Raw genomic sequence first — 19,484 nt, forward strand, 5'->3', positions numbered from 1 at the left:
GTGAAATATTTATAAAAGGATTTTAAATAAAAGGATAGCTGTTAAGGTAATAATAACTGTTTAGCTTGGTATACTTGGAAAATAAAAATCAAAACCTGGATTCAACTTTTCTGTCACTAGCAATAATGGTAGTAAAATATGAAGCAATTTTTATGTGGATTTTAGTTTTTAAGGGGTTATGATCAAATCTAAATAGTGGGAAATGGCATAACTCAAGAGATTATTTTGATCATGCTATCACTCAAGAATTTTTCTTTCTAGTTTTCTGTTCTCTTCATCACTACCTTAGTTTAGGTCCTCATCATCTAATAATTTTGCCTAATAAAGCAGTCTTCTAACTTCTGCCTTTGCCTTCAGTCATTTCCCCTTCACACTAGTGCCAATTTACACTACAGCAATATCATTTTTATATTAAATTTTCATTGCTTCCTACATAGTGATCAGACTCTTATACCTAGCTTTCAACATTCTTTAAAACTTGATCTCAACCTACTTCCCAACATTGTCACTCACATATTTTTGTATCAAGACCATGTTTAACTAGTTGGTGCACTAGTTTTGGTAAAGTCAGAAGCTCATATTTAAATACTTGTTCTGTTTACCTTTTCAAAGAACCAGCTCTTGGTTTTATTAATTTTCTCTATTGTTTTTTGAATCTCTATTTTATTGATTTCTTCTTTGATCTTTATCATTTCCTTCCTTCTGCTGACTTTAGGTCTTTTTTGTTCTTCTTTTTCTAATTCTTTTAGGTGGAGGGTTAAGTTGTCAACTTGGGATCTTTCTTCTTTTTTGAGAAAGGCCTGGATTGCTATAAATTTCCCTCTGAGCACTGCTTTCGCAGCATCCCATAGGTTTTGAGAGGTTGTGTCTTCATTATCATTTGTTTCAAGGTATTTTTTAATTTCCTTCTTGATTTCCTCATTGACCCATTGGTTTTTTAGTAGCATGTTGTTTAGTCTCCATGGAGTAGGTTTTTTCTCTGTCCTTTTCCCATGGTTGATTTCTAATTTCATGGCATTGTGGTCAGAGAAGATTCTTGAGATAATTTCTATGCTCCTAAATTTATTGAGATTCACTTTGTGTCCCAATATGTGGTCGATTCTTGAGAATGTTCCATGAGCATTTGAGAAGAATGTGTATTCTGATTTTTTTGGATGTAGTGTCCTGAAGATATCAATGAAGTCTAACTTTTCTATTGTTTCCTTTAGGATCTCTGTTGCTTTATTGGTTTTCTGTCTAGAGGATCTGTCCATTGATGTGAGGGGGGTATTAAGGTATCTTACTATGATTGTATTCTCATCAATATCTCCCTTTATGTCTGTTAATTTTTGTTGTATGTATCTGGGTGCTCCTATATTTGGGCATATATGTTGACGATACCGACAAGGGCTTAATCTCTAGAATATATAAACAACTTATACAACCCAACAGCAAAAAAGCCATTCCCCCAATGGAAAAATTGGGCAAAAGACCTGAATAGACATTTCCCCAAAGAATATATATAGATGGCCAACAAACACATGAAAAAATGCTCAACATCGTTGATAATAAGAGAAATGCAAATCAAAACTACCATGAGATACCACCTCACACCAGTCAGAATGGCCATCATTAATAAATCCACAAATAACAGGTGCTGGAGGGGCTGTGGAGAAAAGGGAACCCTCCTGCACTGTTGGTGGGAATGTCAACTGGTACAGCCACTATGGAGAACAGTTTGGAGATACCTTAGAAATCTATACATAGAACTACCATATGACCCCACAATCCCACTCTTGGGCATATATCCAGACAAAACTCTACTTAAAAGAGACACATGCACCCGCATGTTCATTGCAGCACTATTCACAATAGCCAGGACATGGAAACAACCCAAATGTCCATTGACAGATGATTGAATTCGGAAGATGTGGTATATATACACAATGGAATACTACTCAGCCATAAAAAAGAATGACATAATGCCATTGGCAGCAACATAGATGGAGCTAGAGAACCTCATACTGAGTGAAATGAGCCAGAAAGACAAAGACAAATACCATATGCTATCACTTATAACTGGAATCTAATATCCAGCACAAATGAACATTTCCTCAGAAAAGAAAATCATGGACTTGGAGAAAAGACTTGTGGCTGCCTGATGGGAAGGGGAGGGAGTGGGAGGGATTGGGAGCTTGGGCTTATCAGACACAACTTAGAATAGATTTACAAGGAGATCCTGCTGAGTAGCATTGAGAACTATGTCTAGATACTCATGTTGCAACAGAAGAAAGGATGGGGGAAAAAATGTAATTGTAATGTATACATGTAAGGATATCTTGATCCCCTTGCTGTACAGTGGGCAAATTAAAAAAAAAAATTTTAAAAAAAAAACTAAAAAAAAATAATAATGATAAATTCTTGTTCTGATACTAACAGACTTCTGACCTCGGATAACCCAATGTACTGGAACTTCAATTTCTTGTCATGTAAAAATGGGAATTTAGTGTTTAACTCAAATGTTTGTAAAGTCTATTAATAATAGGAATAGGAATAATAATAACAGTGGTGGCAGCAGCAGCAGTAGTAATAGTAGCAGTTATAGTAGTAGGAGTAGTAATGTTAGTACTTGTACTAGTAGTAGCAGAAGTAGGAGTGGTATAGTAGTAGCTGTTAACTACTAGTATTTAAGCACTGATGTACATTTATGAAAATATTTTATATACTTGATGTTATTTAACCCACCAACAACGCTATAAGTAGGTTATGTTAGCACTATTTCACAAATAAATGAACTAAATCACAGAAAAGCTTGTAATTTACTAAGTTTTTTATGGACAACAGTTGGATTAGGATTTTAGATCTCGTCGATCTTAAAGGACTTAAGTAGAGGAAAACTAACTTCAATATCACATGCAATATTGTGCTAGTGCATTCATTTTTCTTGGAAGAATTTCTGTAGTTTCTCAAATTCCTCTGAGGAGCTTGTGAGCCCCCAAAGAGCTCAAAATCACTGAGATAAACGCTCAGTTCCTTAATTAAGAACAAAGGACTTGGGAAATTTATCTTTTGAGACTCTGGCACTTCATATTGTCTGGCACACAGTAGAAAAATCAATTACATGTTAGAATAAATTGTTTATCAATTATTCTATGAATAGTTCCTTGCACATAGTAGATAATTAGTAATTATTAAAAGAATAAATGTCACATAGATGCTGCTGATCTTGAAATTATACCAGAATTGTTATACCAGGCATACTTAGAGTTGTGATTATGTAAATAGTACTTATAGTTCACATAGAGTAAAAGGGCATATAATTAAAATTAATTGCTTAAAAGTGACTTTGCAATTTATTATGTGATTCCTTTTGTTTAAGTGGTCACTGACATTGATCTTTTTTGCACCAGCTACACAGAGAGGAAAATAAACCTCCAGAATCATCTTGACCATTAAATTGAGCTGTCCAGGGGGAAAGTATAGCACAGATAAACCACACATGAGTATATGACACAGGACTCTAAATGAGAATATTCTGAGGCTCCTAACTAGACTCAACTGAGGAAGAAAAAAATGCTTGTTAATATCATAGTGTAATTAGCCACATCCAATCTTGATTTTTGATTTTTTTTAAGAAGGATTATTTTGACTTTAGTGAAAACAGATCCAATTCACTAAAAAACAGACTTCATATCCAAACTGTAAGCTAAATGAATAAAACATTTACCTTGGTGTTGATTATCCAAATATTTTCCTTTGCCTGGCTAAATAGACCAAATTTATTTTAATTATATTGATTTATTCTAAAGTCCTTATGAAATTAAAAACTATAAATGTTTGGTAGTAACATATCTTTGAAAATATATTTAAGATTTTTGGATGACCTATCAGACGGCTATTTGTTTTCTATATTTTAAGTGCCCATTATTTGATTATATCTTATTAGTGTAAATTAGTGACAGGCTTCAAAAACTAACTGCATCTAAACAAACTCTGTAACATTCCCAGTAAACCCTCCTCAATTTCTAAAGAAATGTTTTGAAATAGAATTTAAAAACATAAATCTGGAGTTCCCGTTTTGGCACAGCAGAAACAAATCCAACTGGGAACCATGAGGTTGCGGGTTTGATACTTGGCCTCACTCAGTGGGTTAAGGATCCGGCGTTGCCCTGAGCTGTGGAGTAGGTTGCAGATGCAGCTCAGATCTGTCATTGCTGTTCCTATGGCGTAGATTGGCAGCAACAGCTCTGATTCGACCCCTGGCCTGGGAACCTCCATATGCTGTGGGTGCAGCTGTAAAAAGACAGAGAAAAATAAAATAAAATAAAAAAGGAAAACATAAATCTGTATACTATGTATCTCTCCTAACTTAGCAGTACTATTTCCTTTTCTATTGAAAATATTTTCTTTGCTACAAGGAAAAACTTAATTAAAATTAAAGGCAATGAAAATGATTAAAATGTTTTTAGCAGCCAAAATTGTATTGAGGACATATACTTTAAAGTATTACGGTTAAGAGTTCTTGTCCTATGTCAGCAGTAACAAACTCAACTAGTAACCATGATAACGTGGGTTTGATCCTGGCCTCCCTCAGTGGGTTAAGGATCTGGCGTTGTCCTGTGCTGTGGTATAGGTCAAAGACATGGCTCAGATCTGGCATTGCTTTGGCTGTGGCTGTGGCACACAGCTACAACTCCAATTTGACCCCTAGCCTGGGAACTTCCATATGCCATGGGTGTGGCCCTAAGAAGATTATATATATATATATATATTAGCTTTGCCATTAATTTAGTGAAGAGAAGCAATAGAAACTATCATTACAGATACTTAGAAAGGTCTTTTATGCAGCAGCTCTGCACTTCGAGCAGGTGGCTTGACAGGGTGGCCTTAGTCTTCTGAATGCACACTCTGAAGCCTTGAGAAGATGTTTAGGGTTGAGGACAAAATAGAGAAATCCACTTCCTCAATATGATAAATTTTTGGTTGTGGGCTTAGACTACAAGCGGCATTAAATCAGTTGCTGCCACTTACTGGGTAACTTTGGCCAAATCACACAATCTCTGAAAATCTTCACTTCCTAATCTGTAAAATGGTGATAACAACAAAACTTAACCAATGTGGTGAAACATAATAGATGTGAATATTAACTGATATACTTCATGTTGCTTTTATTTACTTATTTATTTTTATTTTTTGGTCTTTTTTTTTTTTTTTTTTTTTTTTTGTCTTTTTAGGGCTGCACCTACGGCATATGGAGGTTCCCAGGCTAGGGGTCCAATTGGAGATATAGCTGCCGGCCTACACCAGAGCCACAGCAATGCCAGATCCGAGCTGCGTCTGCGACCTACACCACAGGTCACAGCAACACCGAATCCCTAATCCCCTGAGTGAGGCCAGGGATCGAACCCGCAACCTCATGGTTCCTAGTAGGATTAATTTCTGCTGTGCCATGATGGGAACTCCCTTCATATTGTTTTTAGAACACTTTGTAAGAAATTTGGGGGTTCAATCCCTGGCCTCACTCGGTAGGTTAAGGAAAGGAGGTAGCCATGAGCTGTGGTGTAGATCATAGACATGGCTCGGATCCCATGTTGCCATGGTTGTGTTGTAGGCTGGCAGCTGTAGTTCCAGCTTAACCCCTGGCCTGGGAACTTCCATATGCTGTGGGTACAACCCTAAAAAGGCAAAAGATCAAAAAAATAAATAAATAAATAAATAAGAAAGAAAGAAAGAAAAAGAAACAAATTACCTGGAGTTCCTGTCGTGGCATGGTGGAAACAAATTCGACTGGGAACCATGAGGTTGCGGGTTCAACCCCTGGCCTTGCTCAGTGGGTTAAGGATCTGACGTTGTCATGAGCTGTGGTGTAGGTCACAGACGTGACTCGAATCTGCCATTGCTGTGGCTCTGGGATAGGCCGGCAGCTACAGCTCTGATTAGACCCCTAGCCTGGTAACCTCCATGTGTCACAGGTGTGGCCCTAAAAAGACAAAAGATCAAAAAAAAAAAAAAAAAAAAGAAATTTTTGTTTTCTGTTTTCTTTATTCTAGTCTTGGGACATCATTAATAGTATTGTATTGCAATAAAACACTTTAAAGGTTTGAGTATATGTGAAAGAAGATTAGATGTCATTAAAACAGTAAAATGTATCTGATGCACATACAAATGCTATTCATATTTGTAATGCCATTGCATTATATTTGCTCATATATGGTAAGCAACTAATAAATGATTGCAATAATTAGCTTTTTCATAATCAAACTATGTCTGACTGTTGGGAGAAAGCATCTAGAGGAAAAGCAAGGAATTGTTCTGAAGCTTGAGGTCTCTGGGAAGGAGGCGAAGTGTTGAGGACAGGAATAGTGGGAAGGAAGAAGGCAAGAGAAAAGGATCAGGCCCTTGAGGAACTGGAGGCTTGATGAAAAGGTAGGAGTGAAAGAAACAGATGTGAGAAAAATCTTACCCAAGATTAATTTCTATCCTTTTTCTTTCAGAGTAAGAGCTGGGCAGCCAAGATGTAGGGTAGAACCCAATTCTCCCCTGTATGGGTAGCCTGCCTGAGCAAGTCCCGTAGCCTTTGAAAGCGCTATTGATAGAAGGGAGTGAAAAAGTATAGGTATGTCATGAGGTTTCAGTGACAAATTTGATTGGTTTATTGGTGACATAATTCTGGTTCATAATAAATACTCAGTACAGAGTATTTCATTCTTGTTCTTTTTTCACCATCTACCAGACTTTTCTGGTTCTCTAACAGGGACCACAGGTTTTCCTGACCACTGAAAGAGGCTCTCTTTTCAGTGAAGTGAAAAGAGAGTAGTAGTAAAAGTACAGCCAATTTGCCATGTTTTACACATTTGAAAGAATATGTGAGGCAGGAAAACAGCTGGTATTTTCACCTTTGCAAGTTTTCAGTCATAAACTTTCCCTCAGACTTAGGATTTTTACCAAAGCTTTCAGTTTATATAGAGATAGTTGGACTGGACAATATATGTGTAAGATGTTTTTCATCTCAAGATTATGGCACAAATAGATGTTTCAGAGTAGCTTCCTTTCCACTCAGTTTTTTTTTTTTTTTCCTGTCTTCTAATCTTAACCAAAAGATGAGGAGTTAAAGTGCTAAAATGTTCCATATTCTTATCTATTGCCCCATAAAAAATAACCCCAACAATTAGCAAGTTAGAATAATAAACATTTACTATCTCACACAGCTTTAAAGGTCAAGAATCCAGCAGAACCAGCTGAGTGGTTCTGACTCAAGGTACATCATGAATGTGCAGTGAAATTATTGGCTGGGGCTGCAATTATTTTAAGGGGATGGAGAATCTATTTTCAAGCTAGCTGTTGGCAGGACGCCTCAGTTTACATGGGCCTCTCCACTTTGCATAGGGCCATTTACACCATGTGGGAGCTGGATTCTCCAGAGTAAGTAATGAGAGAGAGAGAAAAATAATCAAGAAGGAAAACATGATGTATTATGACCCAACCTTGGAAATACCTCTCCTGTATTCTGCTACAGCAAGCAGATGCAATGAAATACCAAGTGGTAGGGATTGAGTTATCTTTGAGGTTGACTCTCACCTATTTCTTTAGCTTCTCAACTGGCAAAATCAATGTGTGGGTAGTCCGAAAGGAGAGAAGTTTAAGAAGGCCCATCCCATTTATTTATTAGGCACTGAAGTAATAATCACTAATCTAAGGTTTGATGATTATTTATGAATTTTATTTTTAGACATGGCTTTAAGTATTTTATTTAAGTATTTAAAATTATAAATTTGTTCAAATTTCTTCTCAGTAATTTAATCTACCAGTAAATATTAAGTTTCTATGTATCGGAAACCATTAGGGCAAGTATATGTTACAATCAAGTTATGTACAAAAGGCCAAGGATACACAGAGGCAGAGGAACTAAATTTACCTGGGGGGTTGGAGAAGGTGTTACAGAAGTCATTCAGAATTTTGTCTTAAAGGACAAATAAGATTTTATAAGACTGACAAAGAGATAAGCAAGAATATATATATATATCAAAAAGAAAATGCTGAGATTCAGCAAGTAACAAAAGACAACATACGGAATGATTCCATCTTTATAAAGCAGATTATAAACAAGAGATTAAGAAATTCAAAACTCAGGTTAGTAATTACCTCTGGAGGGCCTGGTACAACCAATGGTGTGAAATAAGAAAGAAAATAGAGATAGAGTCAATGATGCTAGTGTTCGAATAGGTTAATAGAATTTTAAATGCCAGAGTATGTATATCAATTTTTACATATGAAATATTGTATAGTCATTTTTTACATTCAGGGTATGTTGTCAGCAGGGAGAACAGCATATGAAAATGCATGGAGGGCTGAAAGAGCTTAGAATAAAATATAAAGACATAATTATGACAAGGAAATTATAAATAATGCATTATATTTCATAATATACAGTTCAGTGTTCCAAAATTATATCAGACTATACAAAAGAAAGAAGATTAGAGATTCATTTGAAAGCAACAAACTCAAAACTCAAAATCTTACAAAAGGAGCAAGTGCTATTTCTGTATTAAGAACCAGAAAGCTGATTTCTCCTTTGTTGCCTGCATGATGATAACATCAAGGCATATTACAATTGAGAATCTTGAATCATGTGAATTAATGATAAGTTACAGGAGCAGTTATTATTTTCATCATTAGGAAAGAGGTCTGGTGAATTTTAATTGTCTAAAACTCATCATGTGCCAACAACTTTTGTTCCAAGTGGAATTCAAATCACAGGGTGATACTTCATTTAACAACTTATCCTTTAAACTATTGTAAAGCTGGAAGTAATGTTTAATTATATTATTGCCAATCATCTGAAGAATGGTAATTACTTGGAGTTTTTGGCCAGTATTTCTGATTAAAAATGCTATGGCCAACTCAATAGGTCATATGTTCATGTCCTGAGCGTATTAATTTTCTTCTAAAGCCTTACTTTATTCCTTAGACAAGAAATGACACCCCCCCTTGGAAATGATGCTTAGAAAACTTTGATTGATTTGAAAAGAATAGATACATGAAATGTAATGACTTTTGCTCTTATCACTTCATTTTACTTTTTGATTTTTCACATTTCACTTACTAGCCAAAATGCTTATTTATTTGTGACTAAAAAGCTATTTTCCTTGAGAGATTTGGAGTACTTTTTAATTCAACAAGGTCCAAAATGTTGATGGATAACTAAAATCAATATATATCTGACCAAGCATGAGAGGATGGGTTCCCATGCATTTATCTAGAAACAAAGTTCAGGGTACATTTTTCCTCTGGAAAGGGACATAATACACAGGAGGAAGGTCATGAGGTTGGATTTGTTTCCTTTTGAAAAATAAAGACAAAGTGTAATCCCTGTAAAGCCACATTGGGACTTCCTGACAAAGAAATTATATCTGTTTTGATAAGAGAAGGCCAGGAGAGTCAAGAGGTGTTTTCTGAACTAGTGCTGTCATCTTCCTGATCTTAGTTGTCACTGTAGCTTCCTGGAACCATGAGTGCCAAGCCTTGAGTCTTCTGTTCTTGGTTCCACTACCTTGCTTTTTGTTGGTTCTTTGGCTGCTTGATAGATCTTTGTCTTGTTACTAGGTCTATTCTTGATTTAATTTTTTTTTTCACTTTTAGCCTACTGATATCACATTCTAGCCAAATTTTACATGTATTTTCTGGGCATGCCCATGCCCAGAAGCTGAACTTTGTACCTTATTTGCAGTTGCAATAAGTCTCATGGATGTCAGCTTTGTATCTTAACGAAAATGTCTCTGATTTGAAATCACAAAGGTGTTCCTTCCACTGTTTGTGTTAGATGTTTGATGTGATTCATTTTCTTCCCTGTCTTCTTCTTATCGAGGAGCATCCTCTGAGAACATCCTGAAGTCTTCTCTCTATTTCATACACTCACAAACACTCTTATAGTTCCCATACCTCTTGATCAATAATTTCCTCCTTCCCTCTGTTTTTATCTCTGTCTGTGGCTAGCCAGACATGATCCAGATTATCCCCAATAGCCTGTTTCCTTGTTTCTTTTTTAATTTTTTTACTCAAAGTGGCATTTAAAAAAATATCTTGTTTTCCAGTAAGTCTGAACACCTGCATCTTTTGATCCTCCACTGTCTGACCTTCTGAATATTCCACTCTCAGCCCTTCTTCCAAGCATTATAATTACTCCTCTATAATAGTTTGTAAAAATAAACTTATTCTGCAGTCTCCCCAACAATTTCCTCTAGACCATGGACTTTTTCATTACTTCAAACACAGTGTTTACTGACAGTTTTTGAGCAATTTATTGAAATTTATTTATTTATTCTTATCAAGTAGTCTTAATTGTAATCAATTGTTATTTCCCCAATACATTTTTTTTCTACTGTACAGCATGGTGACCCAGTTACACATATGTGTATACGTTCTTTTTTCTCACATTATCATGTGCCGTCATAAGTGCCTAGACAGAGTTCCCAGTGCTACACAGCAGGATCTCATTGCTAATCTATTCCAAAGGCAATAGTCTGCATCGATTAACCCCAAGCTTCCAATCCATCCCACTTGCTTCCCCTCCCCCTTGGCAACCACAAGTCTATTCTCCAAGTCCATAATTTTATTTTCTGCGCAAATGTTCATTTGTGCTCAGAAAGAGAAAGACAGATACCATATTATATCACATATCTGGAATCTAATATTGACATTTATTGAGTATTCAGTATTTTTGTTCCATTCTCTGAAGCCATATAAGTTTGCAGCCTTCTCAATCTTCTCTCATTTCATTTCATCTCATAATATTTCCAATCCCTGATAGTAAAAAAAAAGCTTATGGGTGTGGGGAATTGAAAGAGATTGTTAAAAGAGTATGAACTTTCAATTATAAGATGGATAATGTCTAAGAATCTAATGTATAACATGGTGACCATAGTTGTGACACTGAATTATATAACTGACATTTCGTAAGAGAATTCTCATGAAAGAAAGAAAGAGAGAGAGAGAGAAAAGAAAAAGGAAGGAGGGAAGGAAGGAAGAAAGGAAGGAAGGAGGGAAGGAAGGAAGAAAGGAAGGGAGGAAGGAAGGAAGGAAGGAAGGGAGGAAGGAAGGAAGGAAGGGAGAGAGGGAGGGAAGGAAAGAGGGAGGGAAGGAGAGAGGGAGGGAAGGAGGGAGGGAGGATTGAGGGAAGGTATTCAGCTCACAAGAAAGAAAGAAAAGCAAAGCATGTATTCATTAACTCAGTGAGGGGAATCCTTTCAAAATGTCTACATATATCGAATAACCATGACGTACACTTAAATATCTTACAATTTTATTTGTCAGTTATACTCCAGTAAAGCTGGCAAAGGGAAGAAAAAAAATGAACCATTTTTAGGTGGGCATTACATTACATTTGGTAATTCTTTTTTACCAAAATTCTAATTAATTTTCCACTCCCTGGAAACTCATTCATTCATTCAGCTCGTTTAAAGATTAATCACCTGCTATATGCCAGGCAGTGTTTTTGAACTGATGACACTAAGATAATGATATACAATTTTAATCTTTAAAGAACTCAAAATATATTGAGAAGATGTGCCCTAAGATGATGATAATAAAATACTACTATTTTATGATCAAGTGATATTCAAGGCACTGTGGGAGCCTAAAGAGAGTACGTAGTAACAGCACCCCCTGGGACAAGGTCTTCATAAAGAAGGTAACATCTGAGCAGTCTTAACAAGTTTGTTTGATGTGCATCCAGCACCCCAGGAAGGGGAGGGTGGGTTTCAATTTGAGAAATAAGATAGTTAATGCAGACATTTTAAGGACTGAACAAGTATATAATTTTGTGGCTAGAAAGTAGGTCACAAGGAAAAGAAGTGAGAGATAATATTGGAAAGGGGGCAAGGAATATGAATAAAGGGTGTTGGTTATCTTGTTGAAGAATGTGGGATTATCTTGTAGGCAGTGGAAAAACAACAAAGATTTAAACAAAGGCATTTCAAGAAGTTGTCCTTTTTACCTGTTTTTTTCCCCTGTATCCCTCTGTAATTTTACTCCCTGTTTTCTCCTTAAGTCGTGTTATTTAATTCCTTTAAACATATTCTTAATGTGGTAATAATAATCCCTTATATTTGATATCTTGGGATCATGAGTTTTACTTTTATCCCTTTTTTTTCCTGTTCATATCTTTCACCACAATAAGTACAGGGCACCCCTAATCTTGGACTCTGCTTCCCCTATGAATGACTTGTACATTGCTATGTCTGCCTCCATTTCCTTCCTACACCATCTTCTGAAACTATTCACTTCAGAGAAGTTCCAAGTAAATCATAAAAATCATTTTAATAACACACAAATTACTTTGAGAATAGGCTTTTTTGTAATTAAAATTGGTCTCTCATTGATTATACTCTTTCCCTTACATTCCTTCTTAATAGTGACTATCTGTGCCCTCCCGCCCCCAGTATTCCTTTTACTACAGGACTTGAGACATAGTACATGTCCTCCTTTTTTTCCTTTTTCTTTTTAATGCCACCTCATGATCATATTCCTAACCTCCTCTATAGAAACTTATAGCTTGGCTCGTGATTTTATCAGATTATTCCATCCACTTATTCTCCTGGCTGTAGTCATCTACCAACCTTCATGTCATTCTCCCTGTTTATCTCCTGGTTTGACTCCACTTCCTTCAATACCACCTTTATTGTTATCCTTGGTGATATCAACAGTCATGTGGATAATTTTACAGTGTTCAGCCCTGTCAGTTGCTGGATCTCCTCTCCAATGAGTTTGCATTCCACCCTAACTCAGAGACTCACTCCCATGGGTATACCTTTGACATTGTTCTTAAAAATCTCAATGGCAAATATCTAATATGTCTACCACTGAATATCTCTCCAGCTCACTCCTGCTAGTATCATGGCTTCAAACATCCTTTGACAATATCAGAATTTCAGAGTTGATCTTAAACTGATTGTATCACCTTATCTTGCCACAGTCCTTCTGCATCCTATAATTGCTCCCTTCCTTACATGACATAAATACCATGGAGAGTCAAAAATCACTCCCTCATATATTGCCACAGCTCCTTTATTTTTCTCTCTGCTTTTCCTATTCACCTAGTGATATCAAAACTCTGGTAAAATCAACACTACCACTTTAGTATCTATATATCACAACTGAATAAAGCTGGAGAACAAAGATGTACCACATAGTGAAACAGATTTCACTTAAATTCATGATTGGGAATGCTGGCTGACAATTATTTCATATTCCCCAAGCACATTCTTTTTAAAACTCCTTTATTCAAAAATTTCATACTTTATTCTCTCTCCATATCCACCCATATTTTTCTCTCAGTTGGTGAATCTTCCTATTTTGCTAAGTGTTAAGAAGAGATCTTTCTTAATCTTCCACTGTTATGTCTACCCACCTACCAGAATCTATGCTCTTTTTTAAATAAGATTTTTATTTTTTCTATTATAGTTGATTTATAATGTTCTGTCAGTATCTGATGTACAACAAATTGACCCAGTCATACATACATATATACATACATATATATACACACACACATTTGTCTCACATTATCCTCTATCATGTTATGGTCCCTTACAAGTGACTAGATATAGTTCTTTGTGCTATACAGCAGGATCTCATCGCTTATCCACACAGAATCTATACTCTTACATTCTACTCTCATTTATTTTACTACAATTTAACTGTCCTTGCTCCTTACTGAGGTCAACTTTATCCTTTCTGTGCTCACCTATCCCAAGTGTGTACTTTTAGCCTGCAACTGTCTCTGAATTCCACATGAATATACGGAAGTAATATATATGCATGTGAATCTCCAATTGAATATTCAAAAGGCATCTTTAATTTAACACTCAAAGAATGAATTCCTAGTAATGCTACCCACTTCTCACCTCCACAACAAGGAAAGGCCACAAATAACAGGTTTTCCTAGGGTTTTCTCCATCCTGGTGAATGGCATCTTCATTTTTTCAGTTCCTGGTATCAAAAACATGGTGTTAGTTTTGACCTTTCCCTTTTCTCACACTTTGCATTCTGTCCTTTAAGAAGTCCTGTGATTCTCCTTTCAAAATATATCTAGAATTTTACTGCTTCTGTCTATCTTCATTACTCCCACTTTGTTACAAGTCACTAGTATATTTGACTGAATTACTGCACTAACTTCAGAGATTTAATCATGCTGCTTTCCTTGCACACTGCACTCGATTTTCAAGGGTGATCCTGTCAAAATATAAGTCAGAATAGTTCCCTCTTCTGCCCAGAAATTTTCACTGATTCCCCACTGGAGTCAGATTAGAAAACAGAACCATTATTATTATCTAAAATCCTATATATGTTCCAAGCCCCATTTCCTCTCTGACTTCAGCCTTCTTCTACCTTATTATTTCTCCTTATCACTTTTTACTGTGTAACATCCTAATATTATTTTTCTATCTTATTTCTCTCAAGTTTCCCACACTAGAATATAAAATGCTATGAGGGTAGAGATTTTTTGTATGTTTTGTATAATACCATATTACCAGAGCCCAGATTAGTGCCTTACTCATAGTAGACATGCAATAAAAGGTAATATAATGACTAGCTGATTTAATGAATGAAGCCATTCTCACCTGACTACATTATATAATCTGCTATGCATGCTAATTTTTTATAGTTGTGTGATTTACTACAGTAATTAAAAGAATTATCTCTGAAATCAGACTGAGAGAAATTTGAGTTCCATCTAAACCTTACTACATGAGGTTGCAAATTGTACTTAATGACTCCAAGCCTTGATTTCTCATTTTTAAGTGGGCATAATAATAGTGGGTTACTCATTGAGAAGTTGTGAGTATTAAACGATAAAATGCAGGTAAAATATTCAAAATGCCCAGAGCAGAGTTAGTAAACTTTTAATAAAGATGGTTAGTATTTTTATTAAAATTAATAATATTATTTTTCTTTTAACTTCTTTTTTAAACCCCTATAAGTTTTTTCACAGTTTTCTTTGAGAGTTAGGTATGCCCCAGAAATGTTTGAATGGCTCATTTCAGCATGCTAATATAATATAGTCAATCAGCCTCAGGGTTTCATCCACTTCCCTCTGACAGACTACTCTAGAGTAGGAAAAAAAAAAAAAAAAAAAACAGAGAGAGAGAGAAAAATCTAACTGCTGGTTATATATCTGGCTTTTGCGTGTAAAAAAAAAAAAAAAAAAAAGGCCCTCTGAAGGAAATTATCACAGTGAGTGCATTGTAAAAGTAGTAGTGGAAAGGAATTCTAAAAAATGATGCCAGGAAGTTCATTGAAATCAATTGCATTTATAACAAGTCATTCATGTAAAACTTTACATTTTATGTTCAGTCAATATTAAACTTTTCACTTAGAAACATAATTCTTGGAATTATAACAGCCAGAGTTCCCGTTGTGGCTCAGTGTTATTGAATCCAACTAGTATTCATGAGGATGCATGTTTAATTCCTGGCCTTGCTCAGTGGATTAAGGATCCGGCATTGCCAGGAGCTGCAGTGTAGGTTGCATACATGCCTCACATCTGGCATTGCTGTGGCTGTGGTGTAGGCCAGCAGCTACAGCTCTGATTCGAGCCCTAGCCTGGGAACTTCATATGCTGTGGGCGTGGCCCTAAAAAAGCAAAATAAATAAATAAAAGTATAATAGCCCCAACTTGTTGATGCTCATATAGTTCAACTAAATTTTTTGAATTAGCAAGTTATGCATGTAGGACTGGCTCTTTTCCTCAGGCATGGAGCTATGGTGATTCAGGAGTGGACTACACATGGAGGCCATCAGCAGGGGTTTGATTGCGCAAAGTCAGACCAAGTGTCTCTGAGAGTTTGCATTAGATAGAATTCATTGGGCATGTTTTCCACTGGTGGAAAAAAATGGTTTTTTTTTTTTGTTTCTTTGTTTTTTGTTTGGTTTTTATTTTCAGTGATAAATAGACCCTCTCAGGTAAATATGTCTTGTTCAGATTACGTCTGAATTGAATAGAAAATTGTACTTACAGAGTTAAGGTGAGTTTTAGTTTTTATGATTACTAGCCTATGACTTATTTTACCCTGCTATATTCCTATATTCCAGGCTAGTAAGAAAGAGAAGTCCTAGTCTAGAGTTATAATAATGTGAGTTCTAGCCACAGCTCTGTAAATACAAAGATTTGCTATTCTTGACGAGACGTCACCTCTATGCCTTAATTTATTCATCTGTGCAAATGTAAGACTGTACCTGCTCCATATTTTGCTGAATTTCTGTTAGAACTATGTTCAATGTGAAGGTTACATAAATAAAATGCTGTATATTACATGCTCTCTATTTAGAAAGCTATTTAAATATCAGTAATAGCAATTTCTGATACAACTGTTCATTCTTAAACTTTTATTCTTTGTTCTAATCTTTCAGTTTCTAAATTTCTATGACTTCATTATCATCACCTCTCCACCACCAACCCCTCTTTTAAAAATAACACTGGATTTTGCCTGTAGGTAATCCAGTGATAAAATCACATTGAAAATTGAAGTAAAAAATTCCTTTTATTCTTTTTGGGTAAAGTTTTGACTACACCAATTATCCTCATCAGTTCTGTGCTTCGATATTAGTTACAATAATGTCTTTTCTTCTCATTTGCACAGGAAATGACTTATTTCTTGTAGCAGTTCATGAACTGGGGCATGCTCTGGGATTGGAGCATTCCAATGACCCTACTGCCATCATGGCTCCATTTTACCAGTACATGGAAACTGACAACTTCAAACTACCTAATGATGATTTACAGGGCATCCAGAAGATATATGGTAGGTTACCACTTATTCTATTTGGCTAACCCTACAGTGAAATACAAAATCCTGCTATGTTTTACATTTCGAGATGGATGTTCTAAATAAATTAGATAAATACTGAGGAAAAAAATCTGGTTTATTGGCAAAAGTCTTCTATCAATTATGTTTTGTTGGCAACAATTTCAGATATCTTAATGTGCAGATTATGGGCAAATCTGATAAAGTTTTCTTACTGAGTTTAATTGAACCCTGATATTATAGTAAAGATGTGATCAACTTCAATATTTAAAATTCAGGTAAAATGTAATAAGTGGATATAACTGATAAAACAGTAAGAAATAGAAGACTTTTATATAAGATACTGGACTTTGATAAAAGCTGACAGATTTATTCTGCTTATGATATTTGATGTTAGAGACTTCTTAAATCATTTTTGAAGATGCTGAATATATTCTCATGTGATGGATATAAGAAAATAAACTCAAAGGCATGCAATTATTGACTAAGAGTAAAAGGTAACAAATGGCTAAGTTTACTAACACATAATTCAAAATAAATTGTTAGTGGAGTAGAACCATTTTAATTTAATGGGGTTCAGTCAATGACAAAGACAAAGGGAGAAAAGACTATTGCACATATTTACTGTAATCCTAACTCCCTCAATAGGACCATTGACCTTTATAAAGACATTTATTTCACACAAAATTGTTAAGAACTTGACATTTATAATTTACATATAAATAATATGCTTTATTGAATTAATAAAGTGAAGCTTTCATTTTACAATACAAAGAAAAATGTGTGCTGTCTGTATGTTAATATCCAGTATTCAGAAGATGTCATTTGCATTTTTAAATAGCATAGTTTAAGTTCACAAATTTATTTTGCATTCATAGTTTTTTCAATTTCAGTGTCTCAGTGGTGAGCCTTCTCTCAGGGTTAAACTAAGTTTTGGGGAAAAAAAGTTAACTTTTGTGCCACTCTTTATATTTGGGATACTGAGAAAAGAGTAATATCTGGGACTCAAAACAAAATATCTCATATGTTGAATTAGCTAGTCTATGCCTACATGTGTATTGTTAAAAATTCTGCCCGAGTAGTTAACTGAAAGGAGGCTCTTTCTCATGACCTCATGAATTAGTAGTCTAGACTGAAGGTCTGCAAAGGAATATTCTTTCCATATCTAAATATTAAGTGTGAACAGCTCTATATTTCTTTTTAAAAACATAAATCCCTTGAGGAATAATGCTTTACATCTGCCCCAAATTATATGTATAAACTTTGGCTTGATTTAGAAACCTCATTTTAGAAATACTTCTTCACATTAATATTTTACTAGTGGTGCTTTAATCAATAGGTGTTTTAGATTCAGTATTCAAATGAAACAATCCTCTAGCAATTTGTCAAAACATTTCATTAGAAGAAAATAGTGAAAGTCAGGAAAAGGTTATAAGTTAGAGACATAGGATAGAATAAACTCTGATTTGTTAATGTTTATCTTTTAGAAATATTTGCATAGAATTATCTATCAAAATCTAGGATTAACTTTGGTGGAGCTTACATCCATGATTCCAGTATTCATTTTAATGTATTTATTATTTATACACCATCTACCTCCAAAAAAGATTTGAAAGCAGCTTTTCCAATAAGGACTGTGGTGAAGCTATTTAAAAATATCATTAAAAATTAACAAGGAAAGCCAAGGTACTGGGATCCAGAATTCAGCATGATAAAGACAGCTTCTGATAGATTTGGCCATGGTTTGTTGGGTAAGATGGTTTGTTTTTTCAGAAAACATACAATCTTAAAGACCTCTTAGCTTATTTAGTCTGTACCCTCCATGACTGTCCTCTGTAGCATATTTTCCAGCACTATTCCAGTTTTAAATGAGCCAAGTGCTGTCCTCATATTTTCAAAAGGTCCACCTGACAAGATTCCTCCACCAACAAGACCTCTACCAACAGTGCCCCCACACCGCTCTATTCCTCCGGTTGACCCAAGGAAGAATGACCGACCCAAACCTCCCCGACCTCCCACTGGCCGACCTTCCTATCCTGGAGCCAAACCCAACATCTGCGATGGGAACTTTAACACTCTAGCTATTCTTCGCCGTGAGATGTTTGTTTTCAAGGTAGGAAGCTTTCATGTATATACATATATATATATATATATGTATATACACACACACACACATATTTTTGGAATGGTAGATGGAGTGTCTACAGTGTCACTTTAAAAAACAAGTTCTCATTCATTCTTACACTACCTTCCCAGACCTCTCACAGTTAGAAGGTTAAATGAAAACCATCTTTAAAAAAATAAATGCACAAATGGGCTTAAATGTCTAGCAGAAAATTATTCTAACATTCTATTTGGGGAATGCATTTATGTCAGCAGAAGCTTAAATGCCTGGAAATACGAGGGTACAAAAAAAATGCTGCATGTTATGAACAGATAAAAAGCGTAATTTAAATCATGAATAGGAACTAATAGGGATGATTTGCTTGGGAGCTTAGCCACTTCCAGGCGCACTGCAGCTATATTATCCTTGGTTTGCTCATCTTTATGAGATCCTTATAATTTTACTTGACAATTAAAGCATTGTTTTTAAGAAGAATATTGATCATTTTCTTCAGAGACTACTGGTAGCTGTCTGAGTTAAATCTCCTTTGTGAAACCATCATTTTGATTCTGTATATACATGTCATTGTTTTATTTAGT

General features: G+C 35.3%; 1 protein-coding gene across 1 annotated transcript in view; it reads left to right on the forward strand.

Moving 5' to 3' along the window:
• MMP16 (matrix metallopeptidase 16) overlaps nt 1–19,484 on the forward strand; it is a 311,134-nt gene that overhangs the window by 200,556 nt on the left and 91,094 nt on the right. Inside the window, exons 5-6 of the mRNA XM_001926617.6 lie at nt 16,617–16,778; nt 18,683–18,894. Coding sequence (XP_001926652.1) covers nt 16,617–16,778; nt 18,683–18,894 — 374 coding nt within the window. The remainder of the gene's footprint in view (nt 1–16,616; nt 16,779–18,682; nt 18,895–19,484) is intronic.

The sequence above is a fragment of the Sus scrofa genome, chromosome 4, assembly GCF_000003025.6.
Source record: "Sus scrofa isolate TJ Tabasco breed Duroc chromosome 4, Sscrofa11.1, whole genome shotgun sequence".
In the NCBI taxonomy this organism is placed as follows: Eukaryota; Metazoa; Chordata; class Mammalia; order Artiodactyla; family Suidae; genus Sus; species Sus scrofa.